This window comes from Athene noctua, unplaced genomic scaffold, assembly GCF_965140245.1.
Source record: "Athene noctua unplaced genomic scaffold, bAthNoc1.hap1.1 HAP1_HAP1_scaffold_36, whole genome shotgun sequence".
In the NCBI taxonomy this organism is placed as follows: domain Eukaryota; kingdom Metazoa; phylum Chordata; class Aves; order Strigiformes; family Strigidae; genus Athene; species Athene noctua.
In genome coordinates, this window is record NW_027437538.1 from 1,102,474 (window position 1) to 1,115,235 (window position 12,762).

Sequence of the window (12,762 nt, forward strand, 5' to 3'; positions counted from 1 at the left end):
CCTGAACTGGGGCCCTGCTATTTCAGGGTCATGGCAGCCAGTCTTCACAGCCCTGGCCAGCTCGGCCTTTCAGTGACCCCTCCCCTCTCCGGAGTGGGAAGGAAAAAACACAACAAAGAGCTCAGACATCAAGATCGGGACAGGGAGGGATGATTCACCCCTTATGGCCATGAGCAAAAGACAGACAGGTTAGGGGAAGAAAAAACCCATCCATTTAATTCCAACACTAACAACAAAGGTTAAACCCCAGACTGGGACACTGAGAGGTTTTACCACATGTAAAAGCCCCTTCCCCCTCCCCTGCTTTCTTCGCAGGCTCAGCTTTGCTCCTGATTTCTCTCCCTCCTCCCCCGCAGCGGAGCAGGGGGGCAGGGGATGGGGTGTGTGATCAGTTCATCACCTGCTGCACAGGTTCTGGGGATCTCACAGCCCTTGTCAGAGCACAGACAATGACAGTTTTGTGTTTGAAGACAGTGAGGACAGAGAGTCATCAGTAAGTGCTGGGACAGCCTGGGGTCAGAGTGAGGTGGGGCAGCAGGGGTGGGGTGAAAATCTGCAGAGAAACAGGCAGAGGCAGAGGAAAGTGTGGGACAGCCTGTGGTGGGGATGGGCCCTTGGCTGAGGCTGGCACCCCCCAACAGAACTGAAATCCTTGTCCTCTCGACTATGGCTGCTGTCGCTTCCCCTGAGGACCCTGAGAGGACACCAGTTCCTACAGGCACAGCACTTTGCTGCCTCCTGCCCACCCTCCACAGAGCCTGGGGGGATCCGACCGCTGTCCTGCCTCGGCATCACCCCCTGCCTCTCCCTGCCCCAGGAAGAGCCCTGAGCATCCCAGGAGGGAAAGGATCCCCGTTCCCAGGGGATGGGCTCAGGGCTGGACCCTCCTGGGGATGAAACCCATCAAGGCCTTTCAGGGCCCCTCAACATTGGATTGGCAGCCTGTGAGCAGAGCCTCTGCCTTCCTGCTTCCCCAGCCCCAGGGACAGGAACCTTGTCTCCTCATTCCCTGCCCGGCCTCTCCAGTGATGGCCCTCGCTGGGCATCACTGACACCCTCACAGCCTTGGAGCTTTGCTGCTGACTTGCCCTTCTCTAGAGGCCACTCCAACCCCTCTGCTGCACCTGCAGTTCAGGAACTTGGCACCAGAGGGCTCATGAACACGCAAATCCCCCTGACAAGCCAAGTCTCTGGCAGAACTTCATTCCTCCCTTCTGACGGGGGAATGTGAGAGGTTTCAGCCGTGCAGGCAAAGTGAATCTTTTAGTCCTACATGGCAATAACAAAAAACTTCTTCGTTGTCCACTACTCATTTTTCTGCTCACCCACGAAGAGACATCAGCAAACTCCACTGGATATTGGTCCTGAGCATCTGCTGATAGAGGCTGAACATGGAGGGAAGCCAAGACCCTCCATGTCAGACACTCTGGGGGCAATCTTTGTCCCTGCCTCCAACCCCACATTTCTCTCATCAGCCCCCTGGCACTTCCAGCACCTCTGTTCAAAGCTGAGCTTTCTCCATGACAGTCTGAAGCTGCATCTTTCAGACCTTTCCCACCAACTCCCACCTGCTGTACTTGGTACTTGCACACAGCTGCACGCAGACACAGAAGGATGTTTAATTGCCAGAAAGCTAAATCAGCAGAAGGCATGGTTCAATCAAAAATAAAATACACTCCTCTGATGCATATTAAGTCCATTTTACCACTTCTGAAGGCCACTTTCCACAGCGGAGATGGCCTTACATTAAAGGATATCAGATATTTTGTCAATCAGAGACCCCAAGAACCCCCACAGCACCCCCTGCTCCAGACTCTGTCCATAGTCACTCCCAGAGTCACAGCCTGAACTCACGAGCTCCCTCGAGCTTCCCATCTGCATCCCATCCCTTCCCATTGCCATCGGCAAACCCACCAGTTAAACAGGACTGGACTCAGGACTGGCCCCTGGGGGTCACCACTGGTGCCCTGCTCCCACGGGCACTTTGTGCTCTTGGCCACGGCCTTCTGGATCCGGCCATTCACCCTGTTTCCAGCCCCCCTCCCTCATTAACACATAACAACTCCCTTATTCCAGGTAAGATCAATTGTTCGATATGTACTGAAAAGAACGGGAGAAGCAGGACCCAGGTACCACAGACTGACTCTGTCCCCTCACTGTCAGCCCCTCTCTCCATGCCAGCGTAAAAGTCCTGGCCAGGTGAAAGCAGAGCTTGCCCTGGATTGGTGCCTGTGGGCAGACGTTTCTCTTTTTCATGGATTCCTCCCTGCAGGCACAGAGATGCTCCCATGCTCTTCTCCAGTGACATCCCTGCTCCCCAGAGGTCCTGTCCCCAGGTGAGAGTGTCCGCGCTGGCCTGAGCAGCCTTTCCTGGCTTCCTGCCCATACTCCGTGCAGCCCCCAAGCTGGCAGAGCTGCTCTGCAGAGCAAGGGGACTGTGGTGCTCTCAGGACACGGGGGGACCCTGCACTGGCCACGCTGTTGGGGGTGGGCAGCAGAGCCAGGCAGACGGGCTTCACTGCTGCTGAGGCCATTTCCATCTTCCCTGGATGGCTCAAGGGCCGAGGACGGGAATGGGCAGGACCATGGGGTGTCTTGGATGGCACAAAGGGCAAGGGAGGGCTGCTCCCAATCCAGCCCGTGGGCTTTCCGAGAGGCTGTCCTGAACACCTCTCCAGTCATGTGTCTCTTTTCCTGCTGACTCCTCACAGCCTCTCCTGGCACTGCAAGGCCTTTGTTCGCCCATGGTGTGCTCAGGGTCACCTCTTCCTCCAGGACAATCCAACTTGGGTAGTCACCCAATTGATGAGGTGCCACTCACTGCCCACCAGACTCACACACTGTTCTGGAGATCCCCTGAGCTCTCCCGGCAGCTCCCGATTCCTCTCCAGGGTGGCTTCTGCCACCAGCCCCACTGCAGGTGGGACAGGGCCAGGCAGGTAAATACAAGAGCAGTCGCTGCCTGCATGGACATGCGTAAGGAGAATGGGAGGTCTTGGTCCCTAACAGATCCACCTGGGACATGGTGGTGCTGGCCTAGAGACCAGCTCTGACACCACAGCGCCCATGGCCTGCTCCTGCCTGCAGCTATAGGGGTACCACTGTGGACACGATGAGACTGTTCAGAGCTACACAAGAACTTGGAAGTGACACAGATGCAAGGGCACAGGGGGACAGTGTGGAAGTGAGGAGAGCCCAGCCCCGAAAAGGCCACGTCCTGCTGCTGTCCTTGGCCGGGGCTCCAGGGCAGCAGCAGCCCCAGCTCACAGGCAGCCTTGAGGAACACTGGGGCTGCTCCTCCATGGGGCAGCTGGGCCCTCGGCTCCTGAATCCCTTCTGCCTGCTGGGGCTGGGCCCCCAGCTCCAAAGGAGACCTAAGAGATGGGAGTAGAGGCTAATGATTACTTTCTGACCTTCCCATTCTTCCAGACGGTCCGGGTCTCTCTGTGAAGGAGCTCTGCCTTCTGACATGTCCACCTCACCCCTCCATGTGGTTTTGTCAGAAAACATTGTGAGGGTGATTTCACGCCTGTCACCCAGGTAATTTAAGAAGATGTTGAACAGCGTCGGGCCCAGTATCATTTCCTGGAGGATCCAACACGTTACAGGCTTCAGGCTGAGTAGAAAGCACTGGTCAGCACCCTCTGAGTGCAGCCTGGTAGCCACTTTCCTACCCACCTCACAGAGCAGCCCTCCCCTCTGTATCGTGTCCATTTGCCCAGGAGAAGGCTGTAGGAAGCAGTGTTGAATGCTCTGCTGAAGTGCAGGTGAACAACATCCACTGCTCTCCTCATGTTGACAGATGTTCCTCAGTGGAAGGTGATCGGGTTACATTGGCATGATTCGTCCTTGGTAAATCTGTGCTGGATTGTCTCAGTCACCTCCTGCATTTGATTTGTGATAGCTGAAAGGTTCCCCAGCTCAGTCTCCCAGACACCTTCACTGCCCCTTCTCCCCACGGCCACGCTGCACTGGAAGCTCCCCCAGCACCCGACCCCTGCCCAGACCCAGCCGTGTCCCATGCTGGGCTTTGCAGACACCCTTGTTCCAGGGTCTGCCGGGGTCTGGGCCAGCAGAGAGGCCGGGCAGGGCTGGCCATTCCCCCATCCAGGCCCTGAGAGCAGCCGGAGGATGGAGACGGTCTCACAGAAAGTCTCCCCATAGCCCTGGGGTGAGCAGCCAGTGCTGGAAATGGCCCATGAGGGAGGTTGGGGGGTGATGAAGGCCCTGGGCCACCTTCCTGGTCTGTCCGTGCCACCAAGGGCACAGAGCAGCCCCTTCCCTCCTGCACCTCCATGTCTTCGATCCCTTCCACAAGCCCTGGCTCTGCACCACAAATGTCCTGGTGTGAGTCCTCACCCTGCGAGGTCACACCGTGCCAGTTATATGCTCCTGGTTTTATATCCCCAGTAATTTCCAGCCCAGCCCAGCTCCCGCCAAGCTCTCCCACCTCCCCTGCTCACTCTCCAACTCTCTCCCCGGCACAGCCCAGTCTGAGTTAGTCCCAAGGCAGTGCCCACTGCAGGGTGCTCTGGGCACTCACCCCACAGCCGCAGCCCCTCTGAAGGGCACAGCAGCTCCTCGGGGGCAGGGAGGGGTCAGCCCCAGAGATGGGAGGCACCCATGGCACAAGGAGAAGGAGGTCGGGGCAACTTGCATCTCCTGCTCTCCTCTCCAGCAGTTCCTGAGGGGTCTGCAGCCCCTCTGTGCCATCCCCTCTCTCCAGCCCAGCACAAGAGCCCTGAGCTGGTGCAGCCAGAAAGGCGTTCTCATTCCCTGTTTCTTCCTGCCCGGGTAAGGATGGGTGTAAGACAAAGAAGTCCTGGGTGCATTTATTTTGCTTAAGTTCAGAGTGGCTGGCTCCTGCTTTAAAAAGTGATGAGCAGTAACACAAGATGGGTGGATACTGATGTAGGAGGGGAAGAATAATGGAACTTCTTTGTAGGGCAGATGTTCACAAATGGAAAAAAGAATAAATAATATCTAAAGAAGGAAAACTGTGCTTGGCCTGTCATGACATGCACTGTGAGTCATTTGAATAGAAAGGTGGACAGTCTACAGCTGCTGAAAGACGTCCAACCAGTTTCCTCAGGGCATCCTTGATCTCCCTGTTCCTCAAGCTGTAGATGAGGGGGTTCAAAGTTGGAGAAACCACTGAGTACAGAAATGACACCACCAGGTCCAGGGTTGGGGAGGAGAGGGAGGGGGGCTTCAGGTAGGCAAACATGACAGTGCTGATAAAGAGGGAGACCACGGCCAGGTGAGGGAGGCACGTGGAAAAGGCTTTGTGCCGTCCCTGCTCAGAGGGGATCCTCAGCACGGCCCTGAAGATCTGCACATAGGACACCACAATGAACACAAAACATACAAGGTCAAAACAGATACTAATAATGATTAGCCCAGCTTCCCTGAAGTAGTCTGATTCTGAGCAGGAGAGCTTGAGGATCTGGGGAACTTCACAAAAGGACTGGTTCACAGCATTGCCTTGGCACAATGGCAGTGAAAATGTGTTGGCCGTGTGCAGGAGAGAATTGAGGAACCCAGTGCCCCAGGCAGCTGCTGCCATGTGGACACAAGCTCTGCTGCCCAGGAGGGTCCCGTAGTGCAGGGGTTTGCAGATGGCAACGTAGCGGTCGTAGGACATGATGGTGAGAAGGAAATACTCTCCCACCATCAGGAATAGAACAAAAAAGAGCTGTGCAGCACACCCCCAGTAGGAGATGTGCCTGTTGTGCCAGAGGGAGTTGGCCATGGCTTTGGGGAGAGTGGTGGAGATGGAGCCCAGGTCGAGGAGGGAGAGGTTGAGGAGGAAGAAGTACATGGGGGTGTGCAGGCGGTGGTCACAGGCGATGGCGGTGATGATGAGGCCGTTGCCCAGGAGGGTAGCCAGGGAGATGCCCAGGAAGAGCCAGAAGTGCAGGAGCTGCAGCTCCCGTCTGTCTGCGAATGCCAGGAGGAGGAACTCGGTGATGGAGCTGCCGTTGGACATTTGCTGCCGCTGGACATGGAGGACTGTCAAAGGAGGAAACAACAGTGGCAGTTTAGGGGTAACTCTTCTGATCAGTGTTGTTTCCCAATGCCCCTCTCCCTACTGCACCCATGCTCCCATTTTTCATTATGTAGGGAAGTTTCTTCAGTTCTGGGGCTGACCCTGCGCTTGGTGCACATACACATAATGCGCTGTGAGCAGCAGGACCTCTGCCCACAGGCTGCCCAGGAGTTAGAGCTGCTCTGCGGCAGCGGGTTCATGTAAGTGCTGGGGGCAGGAGCCAGAGCTGGTGTGCGATGTGGTTATATGTGACTGTCTGTAATGCAACACGGCCTGTCAGCATCTGCAGTGATAAGGAACGAGGATGGCAGAAGGCAGTCAGAGACCTTTGGGTTTTTGAGGCTCCCCCTATTTCACCTGGGGAGTGTCCTTGGAATTCAGAATCCCTCAGGACTTCTGCTGCACCCAGGGAGAAGAGAGAAAAGCCTCTGCCTGTAGAGGATGATCTGCAGGTTAATGGAGAGTAAGGGAGCTTCTCTGTCCCTCCGACTTGTTCTGAGCTGCCGTGCTCAAGCATGAGAACTCCTATTCCATTGCTCCACCCAAATTCCACAAAAGCAGGAAAGAGAAATCACAAAATTCAGAAAGCATCTTATATATTGAGTCAGCCCTGCCTTGATATTCCACCTATAAAATACCCTTCGAACTGTCCTGGGGGTGATGTGGGGCTGTGAGCAGCCCTGCCCCAGGCAGCACCCTCTCCACAGCAGCAGGACCCTGCCCTGCCGGGGTCTCTCCTGCCCCCCACAGCTGCACCCCCCGGCGCCGTGGGCAGCTCCCCGGGCAGGCTGAGTGCTGACCCTGGCCGGCGGCAGAGTCCCTGCCCCAGCACACAGCCCCGGGGGTGCAGGGACCCTGCTTGGAAGGACAGCCCTGGGCACCCCCGGCTGCACCCGCGCCTGCACCCCCTGCAGCCGTCCCCGGGAGAAGGCAGAGCCATGGCCTGTCCCTCTGGCAGCGCAGCAGGGAAGCCCTGCTCGGGAGCACGGCCTCCTCCTCCAGACACCAGGGAGATTCCTGGGGCTGTGCCGGCCTCACCACATCCCTCCGCCACCTGCAGCTGCCCTGCCCCGCACCCACAGACTGACGGTGTCACGGGCTGGGAAGATTTCTCCTGCAGTGAGCTCTCAGCACCCTGCCAGTGCCGTCTGCCTCTGCCCTCTCTGTGCCCGGCTCCTCTGCCCTCGGTGCCTGCAGGCAGTGCCCTCAGCCCTGCTGCGCTTTTCAGAGGAGCTGCTCCTGGGCAGAGCTGGCTCTCTGCAGCGCTGACCACTTGCCCTCAGCTCCCTCCAGCCCAGCAGCCCGGCCCAGCATCACAGCAGAATGCAAGCCCAAGGCATTTTAATGACTCCTTGAGGAGGGTTGGTCTGAGTCCATGGACCTCAGACAGTGATTGGATGATGAAGGTGCCAGTCAGGAAGTCAAAGCCAGATGCCAACTGCAAAGTTTCTTGGAGTGTTAATGGCTCCCAGTGAGGACCGTTACTGACAAAGCCTCGCCATTGTCTAATTAGACAAGAAAATTCGAGACAGAGAATATCGGTAAACAAAGGCCCTGTCAGTGTGGAACAGATTCTGAGAAAAACTGAGTGTGTTACGTAAAGTCAAAGGGCCATGGCCTCACCCCCAGAACCGGGGAACTCAGGTCCTGTCCCTCAGGCTTTGCTCAGGGCTCTTCCTGGGGCAGGGTGATGTGGGGATGGGCAATGCCAAGGGCAGGACTATGGTCCAACCCCTGCCAGGCTCTCGGCTGGGGAAGGGGAGGCCATGAGACCCAGTGCTGGAAGGGGAAGGGGCTTCCTCATGGCCACCAGTGGCAGAGACACCAGCCAGAGCCAAGGGCAGAGAGAGCTCAGCTCTGCTGGGGGATGCTCAGACTTTGCTCACCCCTCTGTCGTCTCCACCACAGGCTGTCCCACCGTGTCCCACACCTGCACCTCTTTCTCTGCCGGCTGGAGACGTCCACCCAGCTACCACACCCTGCTCTCCCCTGAGCATCTCCCTTCCTTTCCTGAGATCTCTGCGTCCTCCCTGCCTGCTCCTTGACACACAAAGCCTGGGGCTGCTCCAGTCTCCCTCGGGGTGACCTGTTCCACCACAGCACTGCCCTTCCAGGGACATTGCTCTGTGCCCAGTCTGTTCCTCCCCAGCTCCACTTGATGCATTAGTTCTTTCTCATGGTGTATCTTTCAACAAAGACAATCTCCATTGTCTCTGAAGTCACCCCTCAGCCACTCTCAGGCTACTCCTATGGTGCCTGGAGCCTCCACACCGCTGGGCCAAAAATTCATGTCCCTCAGCCACCTCACACAGGTTATGTGTACAATGTCCTGAGCCCCACCTTGTCAGACCTTCACTCAACACTATTCAGGTCGCCCTTACTTCTCCAAAATGGGGAGACTGCACTGGGTCTGGCTGAGCTGGAATTGGTTTCCCCTACAGCAGCCCTCACGGTGCTGTGGTTTATGCTGGGAGCTGCAGGGTGTTGGCAGCACCCTGGTGTGGTGGCTGCTGATGAGCAGGGCTTACACAGCACCAAGGCTCCTTCCGACATTTCCCCCAGTGGGACGGGGTGGGCAAGATCTTGGGAGGGGACACAGCCAGGACAGCTGACCCGAACCGACCAAAGGGACATTCCAGACCATGTGACGTCTGCTCAGTGTAAAGCTGGGAGAAAGGAGGAAGGGGGTGGGGTCACCCTTGGTCCTCCGAGGCAACCACTCCGCGTATGGGAGCCCTGATCCTGAGAAGGCCCCACAGCGCCTTTCCATGGGAAGTAGAGAATAAATCTGTTTGCTTTTGCTTCCACGCGCAGAACTTTGCTTTGTTTTGCTTAGATTAAAACTGCTTTTTTTTCTTTTTTTCCACAATTATTGGTTTATATTATTTCCTTTCCCCTCTTTGCTCTGTTGAGAAAACAAGGGGAAAAGAGGGACAAGTGATAGAGTGACTTGGTGGATACCTGGCGTTTAGCCAAAGCCAAACCATCACAGTCTATTTGGGCGCCCAACGTGGGGGAGACACAACCTGTAACACACCCATCTGTGTGGGCCACAGCAGTGCTGAGTCACTAACACAAGTGACAACAAATGCAATGCACTGCCTGCAGCCTGGGAACTCAGGGTAAGTCTTGGGCAAGACCCATAGGTTCTACTGGGAAGGCCCCGGTTCCTGTGGGGGCACCACGGGTCATGTTACCAGTTCCAGCAGATTCCTGGGGATGACCCACAGCTGAAGAGGCCATTGGGAACCTGAGAACCTTGGCCCAGCTATTAGCAGGCACAGGAGCATCCGTGAGCACTCCTGGGTCATCTGGGGTAAACTCAGGCTGAAGAACTCCAGGAGAAGTGTCTCCAAGTGGCCGTGACAGAGCCCATCACCTTGACCCACTCTGGGAAAATGTCACCTTCCAGGAAGGGAAATTCCAGGCAGTCATGTGACCAGGCCCATCAGTCAACCTGCAATGTAAGGGAAAGGAATATTTCTGATGCTGTGGATGCAGACGGCAACAAGCATTGGACTGTGCCTCAGAATATTCCTGGGAATCTCATCAAGCTGGTCCCTGCGCTGAGGCAAACACTGTGAGCAGAGTGAAGGGCAGGGAGCGCTGGCCTAACCCCCAGCAGGATGTAGATCTCTGGGTAGAAGCTGTCTGCCTTGTGCCGTGACCAGTGCAGGTGACACTGGAGTCAAAGCCCCAGCCCAGCCCCCACAGAGGGGAGGCCACGGCCACAACTGCAGATCGGTTTGGGGCAGCTCTGCAGTGACAGCTGGAAACACCAAGTGCATCTTGGTAGCAGCAGATCCTTTCAGTGCACGGACAGAAGCCCCCTGGCCAGAGCAAGGTGGCGGCCACCACTGCACATCTCCTGCTGGACGCTGCTCTGTCTTGCTGGGCTCTGCTCCACAGCGCCGAGTCTGATCCCAGCACCGACTTTGTGGCAGTAATTCTGCATGAGCACTGCAAAGCCTGAAGGCGACACGTCCCCCCCGGCTCTGCCCAGGCGTGGGGCAGGGAGAGGGAAAGGCCAGCGAAGGGCTGGGTGTGGCTGTTGAACGTGGGGTCCAGCAGCCATGAGGGCTCAAGGGCGTGGATGGGGAGAGACGGGCAAAGGCGCCACAAATTGTGATGCTGATTGTGACTCCATGACAGCCACAGGGTCCTGATTGGCCAGCAGCTGGCCCCAGCAGTCTGGGGACAAGACATGGGTTCTGAATGCGGAGGAACCTCTGTTATTCACAGAATCACAGAATCACTGAGGTTGGAAAAGACCCTTGGGATCACTGAGTCCAACTGTCAGCCCAACTCTACAAATTTCTCCCCTAACCCACACCCCCCTATATTTCATCTAAACCTCCCTTAAACCCCCCCAGGGATGGGGACTCCCCCCCTCCGCGGGCAGACTATTCCACTCTCTGACCACTCTTTCTGCAAAATATTTTCTCCTCACGCCCAGCCTGACCCTCCCCTGTGGCAGTTTCCAGCCGTTCCCTCTTGTCCTGTCCATGATCCCCTGGGAGCAGAGCCCAGCCCCAGCCTCTCTGCAATGTCCTGTCAGGAGCTGCAGAGAGGGATGAGGGCTCCCCTCAGCCTCCTCCTCCTCACACTCAACACTCCCAGCTCCTTCCCCAGCTCCTCACAGGATTGATTCTCCAGGCCCTTCCCCAGCCTCGTTGCCCTCCTCTGCCCTCGCTCCAGCCCCTCCAGATCTCTCTGGGATTGAGGTGCCCAAACCTGGACACAACCCTCCAGGTGTGGCCTCACCAGTGCAGAGCACAGGGGGACTGTCACCTCCCTGCTCCTGCTGGTCACACTAGTGCTGACACAAGCCAGGATGCCGTTGGCTTTCTTGGCCCCCCGGGCACACTGCTGGCTCCTGTTCAGCTGCTTGTCAGTGAGAACCCCCAGAGCCTTCTCTTAGGCTGCAAACCAAACCAGGGCGTTATCATGCCCTTGACTCAGCGCTGGGGAGGCCACCTCTAGACTGGTGTGACTGGGGGAGAGGCTCCCTGTCCTGGAGGAATGGAGAGGAAAGGGAGAAGCTCCAAAGGAGATGTGCCAGGGTGGGTTTGGGGCCTTTGTGGAGAGGCTGAAGGACCGGGGCTGCTTGAGCCTGGTGAGGTGGAGGCTCAGGGCACTACAGCAGTCGCCTGCACCTGCTGGGAGGAGAGTTTCTGAGATAACGGAGCTTTTCTTGGTAGTGGGAAGAGAAGGAAACCTCAACAAAGTGCAGACTGGGAGGTTCAGACAGGAGTTGAGGAAAAAGAAATCTCAATCAGGAGGTAGAATTGTGGTGTAAGAGGTCGCCCAGAGGGAGTGTGGATCAGCCTGTGGCTCTGTGTTTCAAGGAACAGGCAGTGAGTGTGGAGAGACATCAGTGAAGGGGTGGGAATGCCAGGAGGAGAGCGAGGGAGGAAAGGGAGATGGATGTCACCAGCCTGGAGGGAAAAAGGCGCCTGAAGGGCCCAGCAGAAGCAAACCTGCAGCAGAGATGGCTGAGGGCTCTGCCAGGGCTGAAAGGCCACACGAGACAGAGCTCTTGGCCCCCTTGGTCATGGCAGCTGCCCTGCCATGGGGGGCTACCGGGATAAACCTGATGTTGAGGCTCTGGACTGTGTTTTCCTCCTCGCCCCTTCCTGGAGAGGCCAGGAGGGGTTGTGCAGTTTCCTACACTTGGCATTGCTCCCCCTCACAGCCCCTGCCCCCAGGAAGAGCCCTGAGCCACACACGAGGGGCAGCATCTCCTTCCCAGGGCCTGAGGGTCAGGGCTTGGCCTTTGTGCTCCATCACCAACCCAAGGGTTTCACAGCAGGACAGCCCTGCACGGGGCCTTTGCCTGCCTGCAATCACAGCCTCCAATTCTCTGCTCTAACGAGTCCCTGCAGAGGCTTTGTCAGTCCTGGCCCTCCGTGGGGCCAATCAGGGCTTCAGGGCACGGGGAGCTTTGCTGCTGACTTGGACTTGTTGAGTCCTTTGCTCAGTCTCCTCTCAGGGTCTGAGCATCATGGACATGGGGCCAAATACACCACGGGGCTCATTAAAATACACAAAGCCCTAACGAGCTCGTTCTCTTCCTTTAGATTTCTTCAAGTCTTCAGGACTTGTGCAGCTAATTGGAGTCATTTCCTGGTGTAGTTAAGGAGGAAGATTTCAAAGTGCCCCTAATACAAATCCATCTGTATTTTAAAGAGCACATTATTTAATTTACACTTTAGAGAAGAGGCGATAGCAGCACTCTCTGACTGACATCGATGCAGAGCATCTCCTCGGGAGATCTCCTGGACAGTCCCTTGGGGTCCAACACAGTCCGGACAACCTTTGTCCTCACCCCCAGTCCCAGCATTTCTCTCCTCAGCCGCCTGGGACTCGCATCATCTCTCCTTACATCAGATTTCTCCTCTGATCTCTGCAGCGGGAGGTTACAGCTCCTTTGCACAATCTCCCCCCTGCTGTCCTTGGAGAACCGCCTGCACACGGGCGCAGAAGGATTTCTGCTGTTTGCAGGCAAGGAAAAGTCAAACATCATCAAGGTTCATACAAAATAAAATACATTTCTCTCCTATAAGTTAAGTATAATCTCCAATGAGGTTGCCTTTCTACAAGGGGTAATTTTATGAGAAATATTTTCGGTGTGCAGATAGAAAAAGGTAGAGATAAACATACTGGAGGAGTTGGCCAAGGAGACAATTAGTCTGCTGAGAGAGAGGCAAGAT

The 12,762-nt window shown here is 56.4% G+C and overlaps 1 protein-coding gene across 1 annotated transcript; it reads right to left on the minus strand.

Annotated features, from left to right (window-relative positions):
- Positions 1-5,011: 5,011 nt before the first annotated feature.
- LOC141974228 (olfactory receptor 14A16-like) lies at positions 5,012-5,989 on the minus strand. The gene has a single exon (XM_074933564.1). It carries the CDS (start codon positions 5,987-5,989, stop codon positions 5,012-5,014), a length of 978 nt encoding a protein of 325 aa, XP_074789665.1.
- Between the last annotated feature and the right edge of the window lie 6,773 nt (positions 5,990-12,762).

Coding starts and splice junctions, on each gene's coding strand:
- LOC141974228 (XM_074933564.1), bottom strand. CDS start 5,989: ATGTCCAACGGCAGCTCCATCACCGAGTTCCTCCTCCTGGCATTCGCA.